Genomic DNA, 19,418 nt, shown 5'->3' with positions numbered 1-19,418 from the left:
TGGAAATCATTTAGAAAGGTTTCTGGGAGGTTCGGCCAGAACAATGCAGCTAGTTTCTTAGTTCACATAAGATATGCACACTTTTGTGGTACACACTGTAGTGATAAAGAAACCAGCGGCACACAAATGCCTTTTGAAGTGGAAGATCTGTCCAGGTGTGGATGAGTTGAATATAGCCAATAGACATGCAGTGGATATTTTATTTACAATAAAAAAATTAACATTCAGCATTGCCTGAATTCTTTGCGGTATGAATGTAAAATTCATGATGCTGGAAAGTTCCCTTAAATTTTGATCTGTAGTACAGTGACATGGTTGAAACCATGGTTATTATTGTTTACTAAAACTATTTAAACATGTCTGCTTATTGAAATCTAACAAAAAATAAAAAAATAATAAAAGGCTTAAAAAAAAAATTGAGATCGCAGAGATACGATCAATAGCAGCAAAAAAAAGGGTTGCGACAAGCCTTTAACCTGGCCACGCCCCAGCACCTCCTTCTCTGGCCAAAGTAAAAAGTTAAAGTAAAGCTTAATTAAATATATTTAGTTTTAGCCTTCATATTAACATATATTTCAAAATGTATTTTAGGGGCAACAAATACATTTTTTATTTTACAACACATACAGCAAAAAATATATATATTTTTCCTGACCAAAATATTAAAAGTGTTTATAAAATGTATAAAGAATAAGTATAAACTGTATAAGTAGGTATAAAATATTATATTATAAGTATATTTTTGCAGTTGAAAATATTTTTAATTTGAACCTTTTCAAAGTTGTTTACAGACTAGTTACATAAGTTTTTCTTTCAATGCAACATGAATAAATGCTTTATATATTTTTTAAATACATTTCAAAATATACAAAAATGACAAAAAATATATTAGTGAAAAATAATTTTTTGTAAACATATTTCAAAATATATTTCATTTTATTATATATAAATATATAAATATTATATATTTTTTGTATATTCTGAAATATATTTAAAATTATATTTGATATTTTTTGCCATATGGGCAAAATCGGCCTTAAAATATTCACACGTGTTGCCAGCCTTAGCAAAAAACTGAAATAAATTTAGGTTGAGGCACTTTAATTATTAACTGAAAGAAAATGAAAACTAAAACTGAAAGAAAATAAACTTTATGTAAATAGCAATATTAGTGTAAAGGAAATGATAAAAAATGAATAAAATGACAAACGCTCTAACTGTGGGTTCACACCAGACGCGAGTTCAACGATTTGCGTGAGTAGATTATATAAATTCGCATGACACGAGGTTAAATCCCAGGGGTAATCTACAGCGAGTAACGCGATGCCCTGCGTTTGGTATGTACGTGGCATTACTGTGGGTTCACACCAGATGCGAGTTCAACGATTTGCGTGAGTAGATTACATAAAGTCAATGCAAAGACGCGATCAGACGCGTCCTCGCGTGGGGTGATGCGAATGGCGTGATATGGGCGGCACGTTTGTCGCCAAAACACGCTCTATTTGCCTCAAACGCGTCTTCGCCCAAGTTGAAAAAGTTCACCTCGAGCGAAAAATTCACATGACACAAAGTTAAATCCCGTGAGTAATCTAAAGCGAGTAACGCGATGCCCCGCGTTTGGTGTGTATGTAGCATAAAAAAATTTTTACACATCCAGTATTCAGTTTTCTCCTACACTAGTGAGAAGAATCCCCCTTCACTTTGAGTACTGCAGAAAAGCGCTATATAAATGTAACAAATTATTATTATTATTAAATCCTATTAGTACTAATTTTACAGCATTGTCACAGAAATAAAAGTTTGACATGAGTGAAATTATCTTAATGCAAGTATTTTTTGGATAATATGTTTTCTTGCTCATGCACCCCTGTAATTTTTTATAGGTTACTTATTTCTTTAGTATTTTTTATTGTTGTAAGCCGTTTTAGTTTGTACAAATTCTGTACATATGCTATCCTACAATATAAATTAGATTTTGCCATTGAATGTCACCATTTATTATCAACAAGCCCTGCTATTTATATTTTGTCTATATAAAAATATAATATATTAAAAAAAAAAAACTAAAAAACCTAGCTAATGAAAAAATCTAACGTCAGTATAATTTATCACATGATTGGTGTATTCCAAATAAAAAACATTGTGACTTATCTTGGAGTAATCATATGTACAGATGAGAATATTTACTCAATCAATTGACTCTAAAAAAACAACAGATTTAATATGTGGTTACAAGGAATAACGGGAAACACATTATTGTTTCATACATGAGTGAAAAAATAAATAATCGAGACTCTTATTTTGAAAAAGTATGGAAACATCTAGGCCCTTATTTTGACATCCTTCGTGGGAGATCCGTTTGTTTCGCTTTCATGATGTTCAAATATAAAACAGAAGCTTGTAGCATCTGCCATTGTACAGATTTCAGACATTTTCCTATTACAAAATAATGTCCACAATTTAATGACACTAGATCGTGTTTTCCAGCACATTCAATCCGGCGCCGCTAAGTCCCGCCCACTTCGTGACGTGTTGATTTTATTTTTCTAATTCTTTCAGTCGTGACAGTCTGGTGTTTAGTTTGAAAGGTAATGTTTAAAGTATGGCTTGCTCAGAGGACGCGGAGGCTCAGTGCGCAGAGTTAGAGCTGTTATTAAGTATGTTTCCCAGTGAAGAAGAGTTATTAGTGGACCCACTGTCACACGCGGAGCTCCGAGCTTATGTTGAGGGCTCAGCTGATACTCCCCCCAGCATTAGACCCCAATTCTCTATCAAGATAAAAGTTGAAAACCCTGAAGTAAGTTTGAGAAATACATAAAAAGCTGTTAATTCTTCATTGATTTTTGCCTAAACAATCATACGTTTTTTTCTTGTCAGGTGAACATTACGTTGTCATGCACGTACCCAACTGACTACCCGCAAGTGTTGCCAGAGATTACTGTCAGGTACATATATGTCGATTATAATGAATGCTGATGCATTAATCATAAACACAATGGTAGGTTATACTCACTGACATGATTTAAATACATGAAAGTGCCCTACTGGTTATTAAACTATATGTTACAATTTGAATGTCTTTAGAGATTATATTGATATTGCCTTTGATGTTGGCGTTTATCCCATTATAAATATTCAAAGTCCTGTGAGTCGTCATTTATGATGTGGTAATCATTTCTCTGTTACTTAACCCAATTTGACAGTTCATAGCAGGTGAAGGTTAAAGGGATAGTTCACCCAAAAATGTCATCATTCTCTCATCGTCATGTTGTTGACTTCCATAGTAGGAAAACAAATATTATGGAAGTACTGTGATAAATGATCTTATTTGTTTTTCCTACTATGGAAGTCAATGGTTACAATCAGCTGTGTGGTTACAATCATTTATCAATATATCTTTTTTGTGTTCACCAGAAAACAGATATTCATACAGGTTTAGAACAACATGAGGATGAGAAAATGATGACAGAATTTGTATTTTTGGGTGAACTATCCCTTTAAACACAGGAAGTGTCTCCAGCTAAAGTTACTGAGACAAAAATAGAGCGAGTAAAGGTACATTCACACAGGGCGCCAGCGTTAACGCTTCTCATTTACTTTGAACAGGTCACGTCATGTATTGTTGAACTGAATTGTGGATCCATAGGCATCGCGTCACTGCTGTTGCTCGCGGCAGAAGTTCAATATTTATTAACTTTTTAAGCGCCAACGTGTGTGTTAACCATATTGCCTTATGCAAATAACCTAGTGCAGAGCCACCCAATTATGTTTATGCAAGACTGGAGAACAGAGGAGGGTGTGTTGTGGCCACTGTGATTGGCTGTTGGCTACGCTTCAAACACGCCCTCCGTCATTGTTAATGCTGGCGCCCCGTGCGAATGCACCATTAGTCCTGATTGTTACATCATGTACACTATAAAAAATACAAGTTGGATTAACTTGTAAAATTACCTAAATTGGTAAAACTTAAAAAAAAAATTTTTTATTTATTTTTAAATTAGGTGTTACCAATTAAAGTAATTGATATAAGTAGATCCAAATTTGACTTTCTACAGTGTGGTTGATCCACGCAACTGTCCGCATAGATGAAAAATTTACCAGGGCTTTGGGCAAATATGTCCCATTTATTTAAATTTTAGGGTTTTGACCTATTTCTGCTTTTTAATAAATGTTCTATTAGATATTTCAGAATAAACACTCTTAATCCTGTAATTATTAAAATAAAAAAGACGCTGGAAGAAATTAAAGTTGAGTCATTAGAAGTCACACATTACCAGATGTTTTAAAACTTATTGTAAACCTTTATCATTTTGTTCTCCAGTTCTTTTCTGTATATTATGGCTTCGTAAGCTGGGATGCCCATGGTCCTGAACTCAAGCACATCAGGCGTTAGTAGATCACCCGCACCTCATCAGCTCTGCTTATTTGCAATCCTGAACTAATTTGCGCTGTTCTTAGTAGATTGCGTTAGTCGTTATGGAAATCAGCTGTTGTTCCTCTGTTATTTATTGCCTTTTTAGTAAATAACCGGCATATATTACCACTCCCATCAGCCCTTTTTTGGAATTGCACTCTCACACTAATTTGCCCCGTTTAGTAAATCTGCCCCATAATATTCTATTCCATATGGATTTAGACACTGAAGTAACCTGTAGTCTTGTAATGTAAGAAGATTTTGTTAGGCATTTACGGATTGACTCGAAATTGCAGTACGATTTCCTTTTGGATTTGTTGACTAAAGTAGTTATCCGCTCTCTCTCTCCAGATGTCCTAAACTCACTAGAGCGCAGCAAATGCAACTTCACTCTGCTCTCAGCACGTACCTGTCTGAAAACTGCTGCGGTGACGTGTGTATTCTGTCTGCCGTGCAGTGGATAAAAGACAATGCACAAACCTACATCAGTAATAGTGTCCCTGTCAGTGAGCCTAAGAAGGAAAGTGTCTTAACACAGTCAAAAGAGGCCTTCACAAGACTCTGGATCTACAGTCATCACATTTACAACAAGATCAAGAGGAAGAACATCCTGGAATGGTCAAAGGAGTTAAACCTCTCTGGGTTCAGTATGCCAGGAAAGCCTGGAATTGTGTGTGTGGAGGGGCTGCAGTCGGCCTGTGATGAGTTCTGGGCAAGGTACTGATTCAAATCAAAAAAAAATTTTTAAATGTCAAATAAATCTTTAGTGTCCCCAGAGTACATATGTGAAGTTTAAGATCAAAATAGCATATAGAAAATGTATTATAACATGTTACAATTAATTATAACAGTAGATGTATGTCACACTTTTTTTTTTTAAAGTTTTTATCTCTGTTTATATGACTAAAGCAGCAAACATCTTTTTTTGTTAGTAAATAATAACAGAATTTCTATTTTTGTGTCATTTAAGATAGTAAGGTACTGCATAAGTTATGAATGAAGGTTCACAGTTTATCTGTTCTGTTTCATTGAGCCGATAAAAATCGCACAATTCTGCTTTATGACTTGTCAAATATCTGTTTTCTTTTTCTTTTCACCAGGGTGAAAGTTTTAACTTGGAAGAGAATTATGATTCGTCACAGAGAAGATGTCCCTATGAACAACAACTGGACAGAGGAAAAAATCGACTCTCTACGCAAGTTTACAGGCTTTGATGAAGCGATGTTTGACCCTCATGGGAACAGAGGAAATCACATGGACCTTGGACAGCTTTTTCAGTTCCTTAATGACAAGGGATGTGCTGATATCTTTCAAATGTACTTTGGGATCGAGGGAAGATAACAGTGTTTATACTGTTATGTGTGCGGCCTTTTTGTTGTAATAGATTAAAAGGTTTCTCACCTGTTCTAGGCTCAGTAAATAATGTTTCATTGTAATAATAATAAAAATTTTATAAGAGTTACAACAAATAATAATTTGGGAAGTAATTGTGCAGTATAATAAAAATCACATCAACCTAATAATACATTTGCATACTTGCCAAAAACATACACTGTAAGCCTGAAATTGTGTACATGGTCTTACCTCAAGATTTTATATTTCTCAAATAGATCCCTTCGTAGTAACTGTTTTATTGCATTCATTGATGAACATGGACAAATAACTATTTTAAAGAAATCAAGCTTTGTTATATGTCACTATGTTATTCCAAAACATTGCAGTTTAGTAGGATGCTGGTAAGGTTGTCTCCTACATTCACTAATGCTAACTGTAAAATTAAATTATTATTTGCTGCTTTGGTAGGAACATTTGATAACAGAAACTGAGGAAAATGTTTAACATACACGTCCTTGTCTTTCCCTAAAAAAAAAAAAAACTTGGCTTTGTTTATCATGTTGATGTGTGAACTACACATACGCTGCACTACTCGGCGTGTTTGCGTTTGTTTTGAACGCTGCTGCTGCTTTTTCGAATCGCTCTCGCATTGGTTTGACGTCATTCGACGATTGGTCTGCGCAGCGCTGCATGCAACCTCTGCGCCTGTGTCAGTCAGGTGGTCAGATCTTCATCCAAATCTATTTGGCGCTGTGAAATGATGCAGCCTTTAGATCTCCTATTGGGAAAGGAAGGTTAAAACTCCATTGACAGATTAACATGTAATGCATTTAGCAGTCGCTTTTATCCAAAGACATTGCGGTGCAGTACAAAGAGTTACATACAGTTAGTATTTGTGGTCCCCAGTTATATCTACTTGGCCATACTTAAAAATACTGTGTGGATCTGGCAACCATGAGTTGCCGCCTGGAGAAGGGGCTTCCGCCTCTATTCAACATCTTATTGGTTGCAGACTAGAGCGCGCGAGAACTGGAGTTGTCATTGTGGACAGTTCAGTTGTACGTTTTGTTTTAAATAAAATAGTTTAAGCTTTTGCAGAACGCAATGCCTGGCACAACAGAGGATTTATCAAACATATGTCGCAATGGCGCTGAAGAGAGAAAGGATACAGGAGGACAGAAGAAAGTTTTCACTCTGTTTTGTGACGAGCGCGGGTACCTGGATCAGATCGAGCACATCATGCAGTGCGGCAAACGCAGAGGAGACCGAACCGGGACCGGCGTGATATCTGTGTTCGGTTCACAGGCAAGATACAGCCTGAGAGGTGAGGTACAATCTGAGAAATGAAGTATAGTCTGATAGGTATAGAGGTGAGGTTTAAACACCAAAGACCGAAAAGGAAAAATGTCATTCATCATTCCTATGACATGATTTTCAACCTGTATATCAGGGGTCTTCACTTACTCTTCTTCGAGGGACAGATTTTAAAAATGTAAATATTACTTTTACGCCTATTTTTACCTTTTTATATATTTTAACATATTATATATGTTATACCTTAAGTTGTTTTTGTTACTTTTAACATCTTGTATCCAGGATTTTGCCTTACTGAAAACTAATATTTTCTCTTTTAATATTTAAAAAAAAAAAAAACTATTAAAGTTTGACATTTCAAAACCAAATATAAATGTCAACTGTGAACATTGCACAAAAAAGTGCAAGGGTAAATAATCAACATGTGTATTTTTGTATAGCACTAACTGTAATGCAGAGCTCTTGCATTTCAAGGATTCCCAACATATAGTCAGTCTTCTCCTAATGAAAAAAACTGCACTTCAAGTTTTCTTGTTTACTATTTTTAAAATGTATAGAATAAACCGCCTTTCCATTGTACACTACATTCGGACACAACTGTCGGAGTTTGCCCCCTAGTGGCAGTCAAAATGACATTTCAGTTTAATCGTAAATCCCTTTCAACATGGGAGAGAAGCTCATTCCAGCGCAATAGTTGGACGCTTGAACATATGGGATAACTTGCTTCATTCACGCATGAAATTCTAGTCATTCGAGACATTCACGCGGAAATTCTCGTCATGGTAGGGGCTTCTGCGACTTTGCTGAGACTCTGCTTGCTTCCTGTAATCACGTCACTACTACAGCAAGGTCCTGATTGGTTAACGCGGAAATCCGCCGAAGTTCGGATTTTTCAACTTGCGCGTTTCCCACGCCTTCCGCGCCACAGGATGCCTAAACGCGTCTTTGCATTAACTTAACATGTAAATCATTCGCGCTTGCTGCCTCTACCGCGTCTTGTGTGAACCCTGCATAAGAGCTTTTAATCTACGAATATATTTATACTTAATAATTTACTTATCAGTAATCAATAATTTTTAAAGGATTCAAGTGTTACTGATAAATTTAAACAAAAAATATGAATAATTTTCACCTTGCGCACAGTGTTTTGATTGGAACACACTGAAATCAGGGCTCCAGACTAACTTTTTTCACTAGGAGCACAGTGGCCCCCAACTGAAAATTTTAGGGGCGCAACCAAAAAATGTAGGGGCACACACTGTCAATCAACATGCTAACCAAATATTCACATTTCTACTAATTTCCACTGTATTACTAATAAATATATATTGATGATAGATGCAGAAATAACAATGTGGTGTTTCAAATTCAGTGTCACATTTTATTGTGCACTTTTGGAAAAAAAAAGCTCAAATTTACTGGTTGCACATGTGCGTCCTGATGTAAAATTCAGTGGCACACTCAAATTTTAGGGGCAAAATGCCACCATTTGGGGGCAGTCTGGAGCCCTGGAAATACATCACTTCCGGTCGGACATGTCACATGCGGTGTAGTCGCACAAGGTCGCCAGATGGTTGGCACCCCACGCAGCCCCTGTCCAACTCTCCTTCTGGTTTTAAGGGCATCATTTGTTATGAACGGTGGAAATAGGGCTTTTAAAGTAACCGCGCTGATTTTAAATCTGACAAAGATGACCAGCGAGTCGGATAAAGCTTGCCACCAGTTGACTAGCCCTGCTGTATAGGCTAGATTTGCCATAAATGAGATGTTTTCTTTTCATATTATATAGACCCTTTTACTGTTTGTACACAATGATGACGTGGCAGCGTATGCGCGCGCATTTAGGCAACGGAAGTATCGTAAGAATCAACAGTGAAGCAACACAAACAGTAAGTTATTTAAAAAAAATTGACTTTATCAACATTTTCAATACAGCTACCAGATCCGTGTACTATAGTGGAGTGGATAAAAGACGTTAGCAGATGGCCAAAAATAAAGTTGCCAGATACATATATACGTATATTAGTATATTATATTAGTGCAACCAAACGCAACAACGGGACATTTTGATGTTGAGAAACCGTTTTAATAAACTTTCTGAGTTGCTACCACGTTAGAACCAATGGGGAATAACACCACTTCTGTTGCCCAAATGCGCGCGCAGGCTATTTGATCACGTGAGCTGTAAAAGGGTCTATTAGTTGTTAAACATGATGTGTCTGATAACAGTGTTATTGTTTTCACAGATCAGTTTCCTTTGCTGACAACCAAGAGGGTTTTCTGGAAAGGAATATTAGAGGAGCTACTTTGGTTTATCAAGGTGGAGAAGCATTGCAAACGCTTAGTTTCTTTGCATGTCTATTTCATTATCATTAATCTGTTTATTTTCCTGTAGGGTTCAACAAATGCCAAAGATCTGTCAGAGAAGGGTGTGAAAATCTGGGATGCTAACGGATCCAGGGATTTTCTGGACAGTAACGGTTTTACGGATCGAGAGGAAGGCGATCTGGGCCCGGTGTACGGCTTCCAGTGGAGACACTTTGGAGCAGAATACAAAGACATGCACACTGGTAACACTGCTGGTGTTTAATACATATTTGTAGTCTTTCTTTCTGATATTGTCAACTTTATTACTGTACTCTTTGTGTGCTTGTACAAATATTGATGTAAATTATGAAGATACGTGCAGATATCCTTTTGTATGTTGCCTGTAATGGTAATGTATTGAAAACAGGTTTGTGTCTAAGCTATGGTACATATTCTCCATCTCTCCCTCAAGATTACTCCGATCAAGGGGTCGATCAGCTCCAGAAAGTGATTGACACCATTAAATCCAACCCAGAAGACAGAAGAATCATCATGTGTGCCTGGAATCCCAAAGGTCTCACAATCAGAAAATCTTTTCTAACCCAACACACACACACACACATGTATGGGTCTGTATGTTTAACTGAGAAATTCAATAATGATTATTCTTTTTATTTATAGATCTCCCTCTAATGGCTCTGCCACCCTGCCATGCTTTATGTCAGTTTTATGTATCAGACGGTGAGTTGTCATGCCAGCTGTATCAGCGTTCTGGAGACATGGGGCTCGGTGTGCCCTTCAACATCGCCAGCTACGCTTTACTCACCTATATGATCGCCCACATCACCGGACTTAAGGTGAGTACACTTGTGCTTAGGGCTGTCAAAAGATGAATCGCATAGAAAATAAAAGTTTCTGTTCTGTTTGTATTTTATTTTTTATGTTTATACAAAATAATTACACACAGTGCACAGACATATATTATGCAAAAACAAACTTTTATTTTGTATGCAATTTAATCGCAATTAATTTGTTTTTTTTTACAGCCCTACTTGTAAATCTTTTAAGATTTTTACCTACCTTACACTGCAAGTGTAATCGATTGAGTTGCCATAATTTATAACAATAAAGTTGAAAAAATGTAAGTGTAGTTAAATCAATTAATATTTTATTTTATTTGTTGAACAGGATACGTAAAACAAAATAAAGACAAAACACTTGATTGCGTTCCTTAAGCTTTGCATAAAAGTGTCCGCTTAATGCATGTAAATAAAGTAATCGACTAGACTGAAAGTGAACCATGCTGTACAGTCATGCATTACTTTTGTCTTCCAGCCAGGAGATTTTGTGCATACGTTAGGTGACGCTCATATCTACGTGAATCACATTGAGCCTTTGAAAGAGCAGGTAAGCATTGCGTATGATTTTGCATGAATTTTACATTAATGTACACAATCGTGTTCTGACTCTGTGTCCTGAACCGACAGCTTCAGAGAGAGCCACGACCGTTTCCAAAACTGAAGATCAGACGCACAGTCGAACGAATCGATGATTTCTGTGCAGAGGATTTTGAGATATGTGACTATAACCCACACCCTACAATTAAAATGCAAATGGCTGTTTAGATTTGATAACTGCATTTAGCACTTTAAGTATTTTATGGTATAATGAAATTGTATTTTATAGATGTTCGTGTCATCTGACATAAATAAAGTTGTTCTTTGTAAATAATCATGTATTTATTCATTCAAAGTATTTATTGGCCTTCAAAGTTTCTTTCTGATGTTTATGATGCAGTTATTTCTCTTCATTATCGTGTCTGTGTTTATATTTCCTGCTTCAAAATGTTTCTCCAAACTTCTCCATGAGGAAACTGATGCTTCTGCACCGACTCTTCCAACATCTCACAGGAGAAACCATGATCCTGGAGAAAAACACACAACACATTGATGCGATACAAGTGCTTAAATATTATTTTCGACCTCATGTCTATTTGTCTCAAAGATCATCCAGCATCATGAAGCATTTTAATTGAATTCAACCATTATAAACTTATTTTTCTGTTAAGGACTGCCAAGTAAATAACTGTAATTGGACATCTGAGGAAAATAATAAAAATATACTAAATTGCTTTCAAAGAAAACAGTAAATGAGTGATTCTCACGAAATCCAGACTTAGAAGGTGTCCAGCATCAGATTTTTTTTTTAAAAGCCCTTGAAGCCAATTTTTTTGCATATAAGATTAAGGTCTGAACTTACTGTAACCATTATTTTTAGAGGATTTAAAAAATACTTCCTATAGAATTATTTACATTTTTAGATTATCATTATCAAAACGTATCATTACCGCAACATGATATTACATTAAATATATGCATTTACAAACTCATGTTTCGTTAATGAGAACTAAAAAGTTGTCGAGGTACTATGACAAACAAAATTTCAACTTTTATCTGGAGAGAAAAAATAAGAATGGCGTGTCACAGTCAATTATTTCCTTTCCAAATAATTTTTTTTTGGAAAATGTTAGTTCCTTGAGGGCTTAAACAATGATTGAAAATTGTTGCGGAGGAAGAGAAAATTTTTCCTATTATTATATTCCTTATTATTGTCTCTCCATTTACCAATGATCACCAAACACCACATGTTTCTTTACTGTAAATGTTTATAGTATAACATGCACTGGGGCTTTTTATTTTTTAGAGTATTTAATTATAAATATTTCCATGTCAAAGAACCCAAAACCAGTCATGGACATGTTGCGGTAATGAACATTTTCCCCTTAAATGTGGAAAAAACAACAACATTGGTTTATAATGCCATTTAAAATCATGTGCAAAATAGTACAAGAAAAATGAAAAAATGTTTATAACTGTATGCTTCTTATTTTGATACTCTTACTTTGCATTTACTTTTTTTATCAAAATGTTTCATGACACCTCATAAGTCTAATTTCGAGAGAATCACCCAAATGTGAATATTTAAATTTAAGAACAATGTTTATACTATAGTAGCATTCTGTTCATATAGAGTTTCTTTATCAGGGTGCCCACTGGTCATGGAATTTTTGGAAAATCATGGAATTGTAAAAGGTCTTTTCCAGACATTGAATGCAACATTTGTTCAGAGTCAGTTCATAAGCATTTATTCATAGTTGCATGATCTGACTCAAGCTTTGCAGTTTTACTCAATCTGTTAATGAACTTACAGTTGGTGGCATATAGTGTGCGTTTCTGATGATGGTCGGGCTTTTGAAATGTTCATGAAGATGATCCACATACTCACACATCCTGTGACAAACACAAAAATCATTTAAAGGATCATGGGCAGCTTAAAAAAATGAACTTCTTGAAGGTTTTAAAGCATTGAGCTATCTTAAAAAGTAAACAGGCATACCTGTTATGTAAACTAGCGGACACTGCAATGTAGTCGAATAAAATAAGATGCTGAACGAGCTCGCAAAGTCCCACACCTCCGGCATGAGGACACACAGGGACTGTGAGGAAGATGAGAAATCGTGATGCTTATATATCAGAAACTTAAGATGTGTCAATCAGAGTTCTGCTTTTACCATTAAACTTTGCAGCCATGAGAATGATGGCGAGGTTTTCATTAACGCTCCCCACCCGACAGCTGTCAATCTGAACAAACTGCAGAGCGGACGCCTGGAGAAACTGCTTAAACATCACTCGGTTGTGGCACTGATAACAAACACACAAATGTACAGGTGAGCATCTTGTTTCATCTCAAAATATGTTCTGCTTTGTTTAGATACGAGTTAAGACAAACACTCTCACCTGCTCTCCTGTGGCAACTCCAATACCAAAGGGGACAAGTGCCTAAAATCCCAAGAAGAAACGTCATATTGCTTGTGACACACACACATACCAAAATAAACCTGTCTACCTTAGAGATGAACGCATGCCCGAGAATATCATCAGGAGATGTGGGTTCCTCAATCCACAGTGGGCGAAACTCTGCCAGTTTGGTAACCCAGGCAACCGCCTCACCAACATCCCACCGTTGATTGGCATCTATCATCTAGTGGAGGATTTTCCTGTTTATCTGACTATAGATAGCCCTGAGTGTATGTATCAGTTCTCAAGCCATGCACCAAACTCCATCTTTCATGGCACAAAGCTGATATAATAATGAAATGCAGGTTTGAAGATACGGGGTGTGACTCTGGGCCAAATATCTTTAAATCCTACATGCGCCCTGGCACAATTTTACAAATAAAGCTGCTTAAAAAGTTCACAGCAATCCAATACAAAAAAAACATTTTTGGTTCCTCAAAGAACCTTTCAGTCAAAGACTTTTCTTTATGGAACCAGAAACGATTTTTCTATGGCATTGTGAAGCACCATTACTTTTAAATTTTGTCTAATGCCATGACTTTGGATTACCAGGATGTTGTTTGGTCCGATCATCTTCCGGATGAGGCTGCACCTACGAATGTCATCCTGTAGATCGGCCCCAACCTTCACTTTAAATCTCGTCCATCCTTGAGCGAGAGCGTCAGAGCAGAGCTATAGACGCACAGAAAACACATCATTATACAGAAACATCAACAGCACAGACCCAAACATACAGCAGTCAGACGCACCTGAGTTAGCTGTTGGTCGCTGTAACCCAGCCAGGCACATGAAGTGGTGTATGCAGGATAACCTTCCCTCAGCATCTGCTCCTCTATAGTGTTCACATTAAACATCACTACTAGATTATCAATGGCATTACAGTACAAACCTCATTTTCACTGCACTTTAAATAAAAACTTTCCTATTCATTAACAACATAAATTTGACCATGGACCACAAAACCATAAGGATTAAGATTTATGCATCACACGAAGGCCGAATAAATAAGTTTGTTAGGATATGACAATATTTGGCTGACATAAAACGATAAAAAAATCTGAAATCCGAGGGTGCAAAAAAATCTAAAAATTGAGAAAATTGCTTTTAAAGTTCTCCAAATGAAGTCTTTAGCAAAACATATTACAAATGATAAATACATTTTTATGGTAGGAAATTTACAAAATACCTTTATGGAAGATGATCTTTACTTAATTTAATATTGATTTTTGGTACAAAAATGGCTAATTTTGACCTATACAATGTATTGTTGGCTTTTGCTACAAATATACATGTGCTACTTAAGAGGTTTTGTGGTCCAGGGTCACAAATTATGCATGGTAATACACCCAGTCAAACTACCACAACACGGGGTATCATAACTGAGTTAGGATGGCCATATTTATCTAATCAGCCTGGTCACTGTTAATACGTAGTAATAATGCGTAAATTAAAAAAAACATACTTTTATGTACGTTTAAATAGATGTTGAAGTGTACTTAATGTAGACGTATTTGCAACATTTAACTGTAGCATTGTTACGTTTTTACAGTTACAAAACGTAAAAAATGTGAACATTTTTTTATACTATAAAGATGTAAGCTGTATAATTTCCCTTTAACCATTTTATTGATAATGTTGCCACCCTACCCCAAACCCTTTTATACAAAAATGTCAAAAATACATAATGTATTATTTTGGTGTTCTGCAAAGTAACGGATAGAAATGTGTAGGAAAATTTTAGTAAAAATATAACATTTAAAAGATATTTTACGCCACTAATACAGTCCGACCCAAAACAGTTTAAATCAAAATCATGTACTATTAGAAAACAGTAGGAATGGGACGATTACCGGTTTCACAATTAACCACGATAAAATGTCCTGGCGGTTAGTATTATCGTTTAAAATGTTATTATCATTACTACCGTGTTTGAAAACTCGCTGTAAATCCTGTCCAGAATCAGTTTGATGCAGGTGCGCACATAGTTTTTTGCACAAGAAGGCATTTAAGGGATAATGTATTGTATTTATTTACGATAAACTTATTAGACAGATTTATTTATTTTTTTGCCACAGAAATAATTTCAGGAACATGAAATATTAAATTGTGATTTTCAAAAATAAAACTTTTTTATATTTTCAGGGTGTGTATCAGTTCTTTTTGAACATTTCCATCTCATTTTAAAAAACCATGATAATATTGATAACCATGATAACTTTGGTCATGATATGAAATTTTCATACCATCCCATCCCTAGAAAACAGACATTCAAGTGTAATCACAAATTATTTATTTATTGGGAAATTTCAAAAGCAGAACCAGAAGTAGTAAAATGAAGATGTGCTGCAGCGGCGGTCCTCTCTGTATATGAAGTACAGAGAAATATTCAAGTTATTAATCCACCAGAACGTTAATCCAGTTTCTCTCTGTCAAGGCGCGCATTTCAAATTTTAAAAGTACATCGACTGAAAGATGGAAAATGTCGCAAATCTCTGATGTAGCACGCAAGAGCAATGAGCGTTTGATATCACTGCCGTAAAGCAATGTCGTAAAGCTTCTTGAGGCGCAATATTTGAATTAACATTCATAACAAATTTAAGATTTGACGTTTAAAGTCGCTGATGAGAACTGGGATTGAGATCGCTGGAAAAGGGCAAAATTTGGATCTGTTCCTTGAAATCGAATGAATTTTAAAGATGTGGATTACAGCGAATGAATACAATGTTGTGTTTGGATGTAATTATTATTGCATTAGAAAAGACTGTATTAGTCCTGTCAATACGTCGATATTATACGTTTATTGTGTATGAAAGCGTAATTAAATGTATGAGTGTTACAACCACACTTTATGTAAAAATACACACGAATTCTAATAAGATTACGTTGTTATAATTGACTTTCTTTGTTTATAGCCTTTATGTATTGATCAGGGTCTTACCTCTCATCTGTTTTCCCTCTCTGGCTTTTATAAGTATATCTATTAGAAAGAGAAACAGGACAATGTTTAATACCAAGACAAGGTATACATTTTTATCAGCATGCGTAATCCTGGGATCAAACCCACAACCGTTTACATTGCTAACCCAATGCTCGACCATTGAGCTATACATGAACATATAAGATAAGAGCTGATTGGATGAAAAGTTTCACCTAAAGCTTCCTGCTCAGTGAGAGCATCAGTAATGTATCTGAAATCAATACAGCTGATCAACTCTGCAGGATCCTATACAGAAAAACACAAACATAAAACATTCAAAGCTTTTCATCCAAACTCCTTTAAGGTCTTCTTAACATGCAGTGACCTATTATAAAGTTGTCTTTCTATGTTCTGCATTGTATTGCTTTTACACAAAGCCCTAAAGCCCAGGATACACTGCAGGATTTTTGCGATCATTACATTTTTAAAACAGTGTGACATGGAGCGTTTAAACTTGGGCACGACAAGCATGTAGATTATACGATGATGACACCGATTTAATTGTCATCAGCGTGCGCTAATGGTAAACTCACTATATGACATAGGACCATACGATCACAGAAATTGCGACAATTGTTTCACGATTGCATCTTTGTCTGGGACAGCAAAAAATAGTGCAGTGTATCCCGGGTTTAAGACGACGATAAAGTTGATCAACTTTTAAAAGTGAATATTTACCATGTCTACAAGGAGCTTCCACAAGGGCTGAAAAACAAACAGCCTCTGGTTATTTGTGTATATATCTGTATAATAGGTTAACATTATGCAAAAAAAACTTTGGTGGTGTGTCGTTTAAAGTTGTGTAACCTTGCCCTCCGCTCGAGCCCATAGATCCCAGACAGCATTCAGGACGGCTGCTGTAGCCAGCTGGATAACTCCTTTCTCTGGCCCGATCTAGAAAAAAATTCCCATGTATCTGTTCATTTACCAGTACATAATGATGGGTTTTTTTCTTACTCACCCATCGCATTTGACCATCACTGGTTAGCTGTCTGTAGAAACCTCTGAAGTTACTGACAATCTCTTTCAGGGTTTTTCCAACCACCAGATTAGTTAATGCTTCAACCGCACATACAACTACAGATAAACAGATGGGTATGTTAACCTAGCAGTAGAAATGTTTAAGATAATGAAGATGAAGCGACAGGTGCACCTGAGAGAAAGAAGACATCAAAGAAGCAGCAACATTTATAATATGAAATTTAATTCATAATTATGAAATCGAAACATGATTTTATTATAGTAAAGTTGTATTGTAGTAATATAGATTCTGACGTATGCAGCCTACAAATGCGACCTCCGTAGGCTGCAATCTTACGTAATTAATAAGATTCCTGAATATTAAAATATAGAAAAATTATGAAATTAAATGTTGAAATTATGTCAATGAACAGTTTACAGCACACGATGGCAGACTTGTCCCGTTACAAAGTCACATTACTTTTACAAGGTGTTAATTGTAGAACTATTCATGTGTAAAGCTCACCGATTTCTGTTCCTCTTCCCACAGTAAAAGTGAGCCCATATCCCTTCAGTTCAGTGTCTGTGGTCTCAATCACAACATATGCAGCAGAATAATCCGGATCGGTGTGCTGCCAATCAATCACAGTCCAGTATTTTATGAACTCTGGGATCTCTCGAAAGAGATCTCTCATTTTGTATTAAAATGAATCATCAGCAGCACTCACTCACCATCGCATCGGATCCATGTTGTTCTAGGGACGTCGGGAATCTCACGTCACGAACTGTCACATTTATTATTTTATTTGTTAACATTTTGTGTCAGATGTAAGTTTCACATAAACATAAGTGTCGCTTCCCTTCAAAACAACAGACCCGCCCCGGTCAGCTGTGATTGGCTTACAGAAAATATATTTGCCCGATCTGATTGGTGGCCTTCAGAGAGTGACGCGTGACAACAGAGTGATCACATGATTCAGGAAGCGAAAGTGCTGCACACACAATATACAAATGTGTGCAGTATTATTGTATTATATAAAATTAATTCATTATACTTTTGATCTAAAATGTTTTATTTAAAAAGTTTTATTTTTTTATTCGCTTTACCTAAACATTAACACAGAAATGTGACAAGCACACAACATTCAGCTATTTGACCCTATAAGACCCTTGGGGTCAATCCTACCCCAAAGCCACTTTTCTTAAAAACATGGTTCCCTTCATCTCAGTAGAATAAGATTTTGAGACTTTCCAGATTATCTGTCAAGATTCATATAAAAAAAAACTGGGCTTGATTTGGTCGTTCTAAAGAGGCGTAAAAATGTCACTTTAATAGTCCCTTTGGTAGTGAAAATGACCCCAAATGAAATGAATGAGAAATGCAAAATTTTTATTTTTATTTGTTAAAAAATCAATGCATCCAGAATAAATCTGAAAATGTTAACACAGAAAGGTAGGCCTGGTACAAGATTAGAAATGCAACATAGAAAAGACATGCTCAATCACACACACACACAAACAGACACACACACATACAAAAGTATGACTGCCACAGTGAGCTTTTCTTATAGAATTTGGCAAAAAACAGCCAAAGATGCAAAACAAAGATGTAAAATGCTCATACAGTACATACACACGCAAACACATGGACACATGCACCGTCACACACACTTACATTCAGTCAAGTTTTTTTGGCTTTTTGTAAAAAGAGACATTTCAAAATGCATTAAAAACTACAACATATTCTACTATTTGAAATAATTTTTATTTTTCATGTCCTTTTTAATGTTTATATAAACATAAATTCACAAAATGTATCACTAAAGTACTGATGTTGAGCAATTGGCCACATTCAGTAAAATGAATGGGTCTCTATGGGCCTCTGCTGGTCAAAATTATTTATTTCTAGTGATGCACCGATGTATCGGCCGCCGATATTTATCGGCAGATTTTTTATGAATTTGAAACCATCGGCATATCGGCAATAGCACGAGAAAGGCCGATACCGATTGTTTATTAATTCACTGCATAAAGAAATCCATTATATGTAAAAAAAAAAAAATGAGTTAATGTTGTTAATAAAATAAATGCTGAATATCAAAAACCACCTTTGAAGGTTGTCATGCTGTCTTATTATATTTGTTTTAGCTTAATTTGTGCCGCTCTTATTATGTTGGTCAGTTGAATGTTAATTAGATCCAATCCATGTTCAGTTAAAATAATTTGATTCAGAAATAAACTAGCTAATAGACCA

The 19,418-nt window shown here is 35.7% G+C and overlaps 3 protein-coding genes across 3 annotated transcripts; 2 read left to right on the top strand and 1 right to left on the bottom strand.

Moving 5' to 3' along the window:
* The first annotated feature begins 2,369 nt into the window (after nucleotides 1-2,369).
* Nucleotides 2,370-5,946, top strand: rwdd2b (RWD domain containing 2B). Its single transcript, XM_065261811.2, has 4 exons — nucleotides 2,370-2,797; nucleotides 2,878-2,945; nucleotides 4,766-5,131; nucleotides 5,515-5,946. Exons 1-4 carry the CDS (start codon nucleotides 2,603-2,605, stop codon nucleotides 5,753-5,755), a joined length of 870 nt encoding a protein of 289 aa, XP_065117883.1. The 5' UTR covers nucleotides 2,370-2,602; the 3' UTR covers nucleotides 5,756-5,946.
* Nucleotides 5,947-6,722: 776 nt separating this feature from the next.
* Nucleotides 6,723-11,101, top strand: tyms (thymidylate synthetase). Its single transcript, XM_065261810.2, has 7 exons — nucleotides 6,723-7,073; nucleotides 9,310-9,383; nucleotides 9,459-9,633; nucleotides 9,843-9,944; nucleotides 10,052-10,227; nucleotides 10,706-10,777; nucleotides 10,858-11,101. The coding sequence occupies exons 1-7, from the start codon at nucleotides 6,854-6,856 to the stop codon at nucleotides 10,993-10,995; spliced, it is 957 nt and encodes a 318-aa protein (XP_065117882.1). The 5' UTR covers nucleotides 6,723-6,853; the 3' UTR covers nucleotides 10,996-11,101.
* Nucleotides 11,102-11,153: 52 nt separating this feature from the next.
* On the bottom strand, nucleotides 11,154-18,043 carry enosf1 (enolase superfamily member 1). The gene is made up of 15 exons (XM_065261809.2): nucleotides 17,897-18,043; nucleotides 17,691-17,796; nucleotides 17,166-17,281; nucleotides 17,012-17,098; nucleotides 16,883-16,909; nucleotides 16,378-16,450; nucleotides 16,166-16,204; nucleotides 13,977-14,059; nucleotides 13,777-13,899; nucleotides 13,277-13,411; nucleotides 13,168-13,209; nucleotides 12,942-13,071; nucleotides 12,767-12,866; nucleotides 12,579-12,660; nucleotides 11,154-11,294 (listed from the first exon to the last, which is right to left on the bottom strand). Exons 1-15 carry the CDS (start codon nucleotides 17,978-17,980, stop codon nucleotides 11,196-11,198), a joined length of 1,326 nt encoding a protein of 441 aa, XP_065117881.1. The 5' UTR covers nucleotides 17,981-18,043; the 3' UTR covers nucleotides 11,154-11,195.
* Nucleotides 18,044-19,418: the final 1,375 nt, after the last annotated feature.

This window comes from Paramisgurnus dabryanus, chromosome 2 (assembly GCF_030506205.2).
Source record: "Paramisgurnus dabryanus chromosome 2, PD_genome_1.1, whole genome shotgun sequence".
NCBI classification, from domain to species: Eukaryota; Metazoa; Chordata; class Actinopteri; order Cypriniformes; family Cobitidae; genus Paramisgurnus; species Paramisgurnus dabryanus.
Note: the sequence above shows the minus strand (reverse complement) of the source record. Positions and strands in the feature narration are given on the sequence as shown.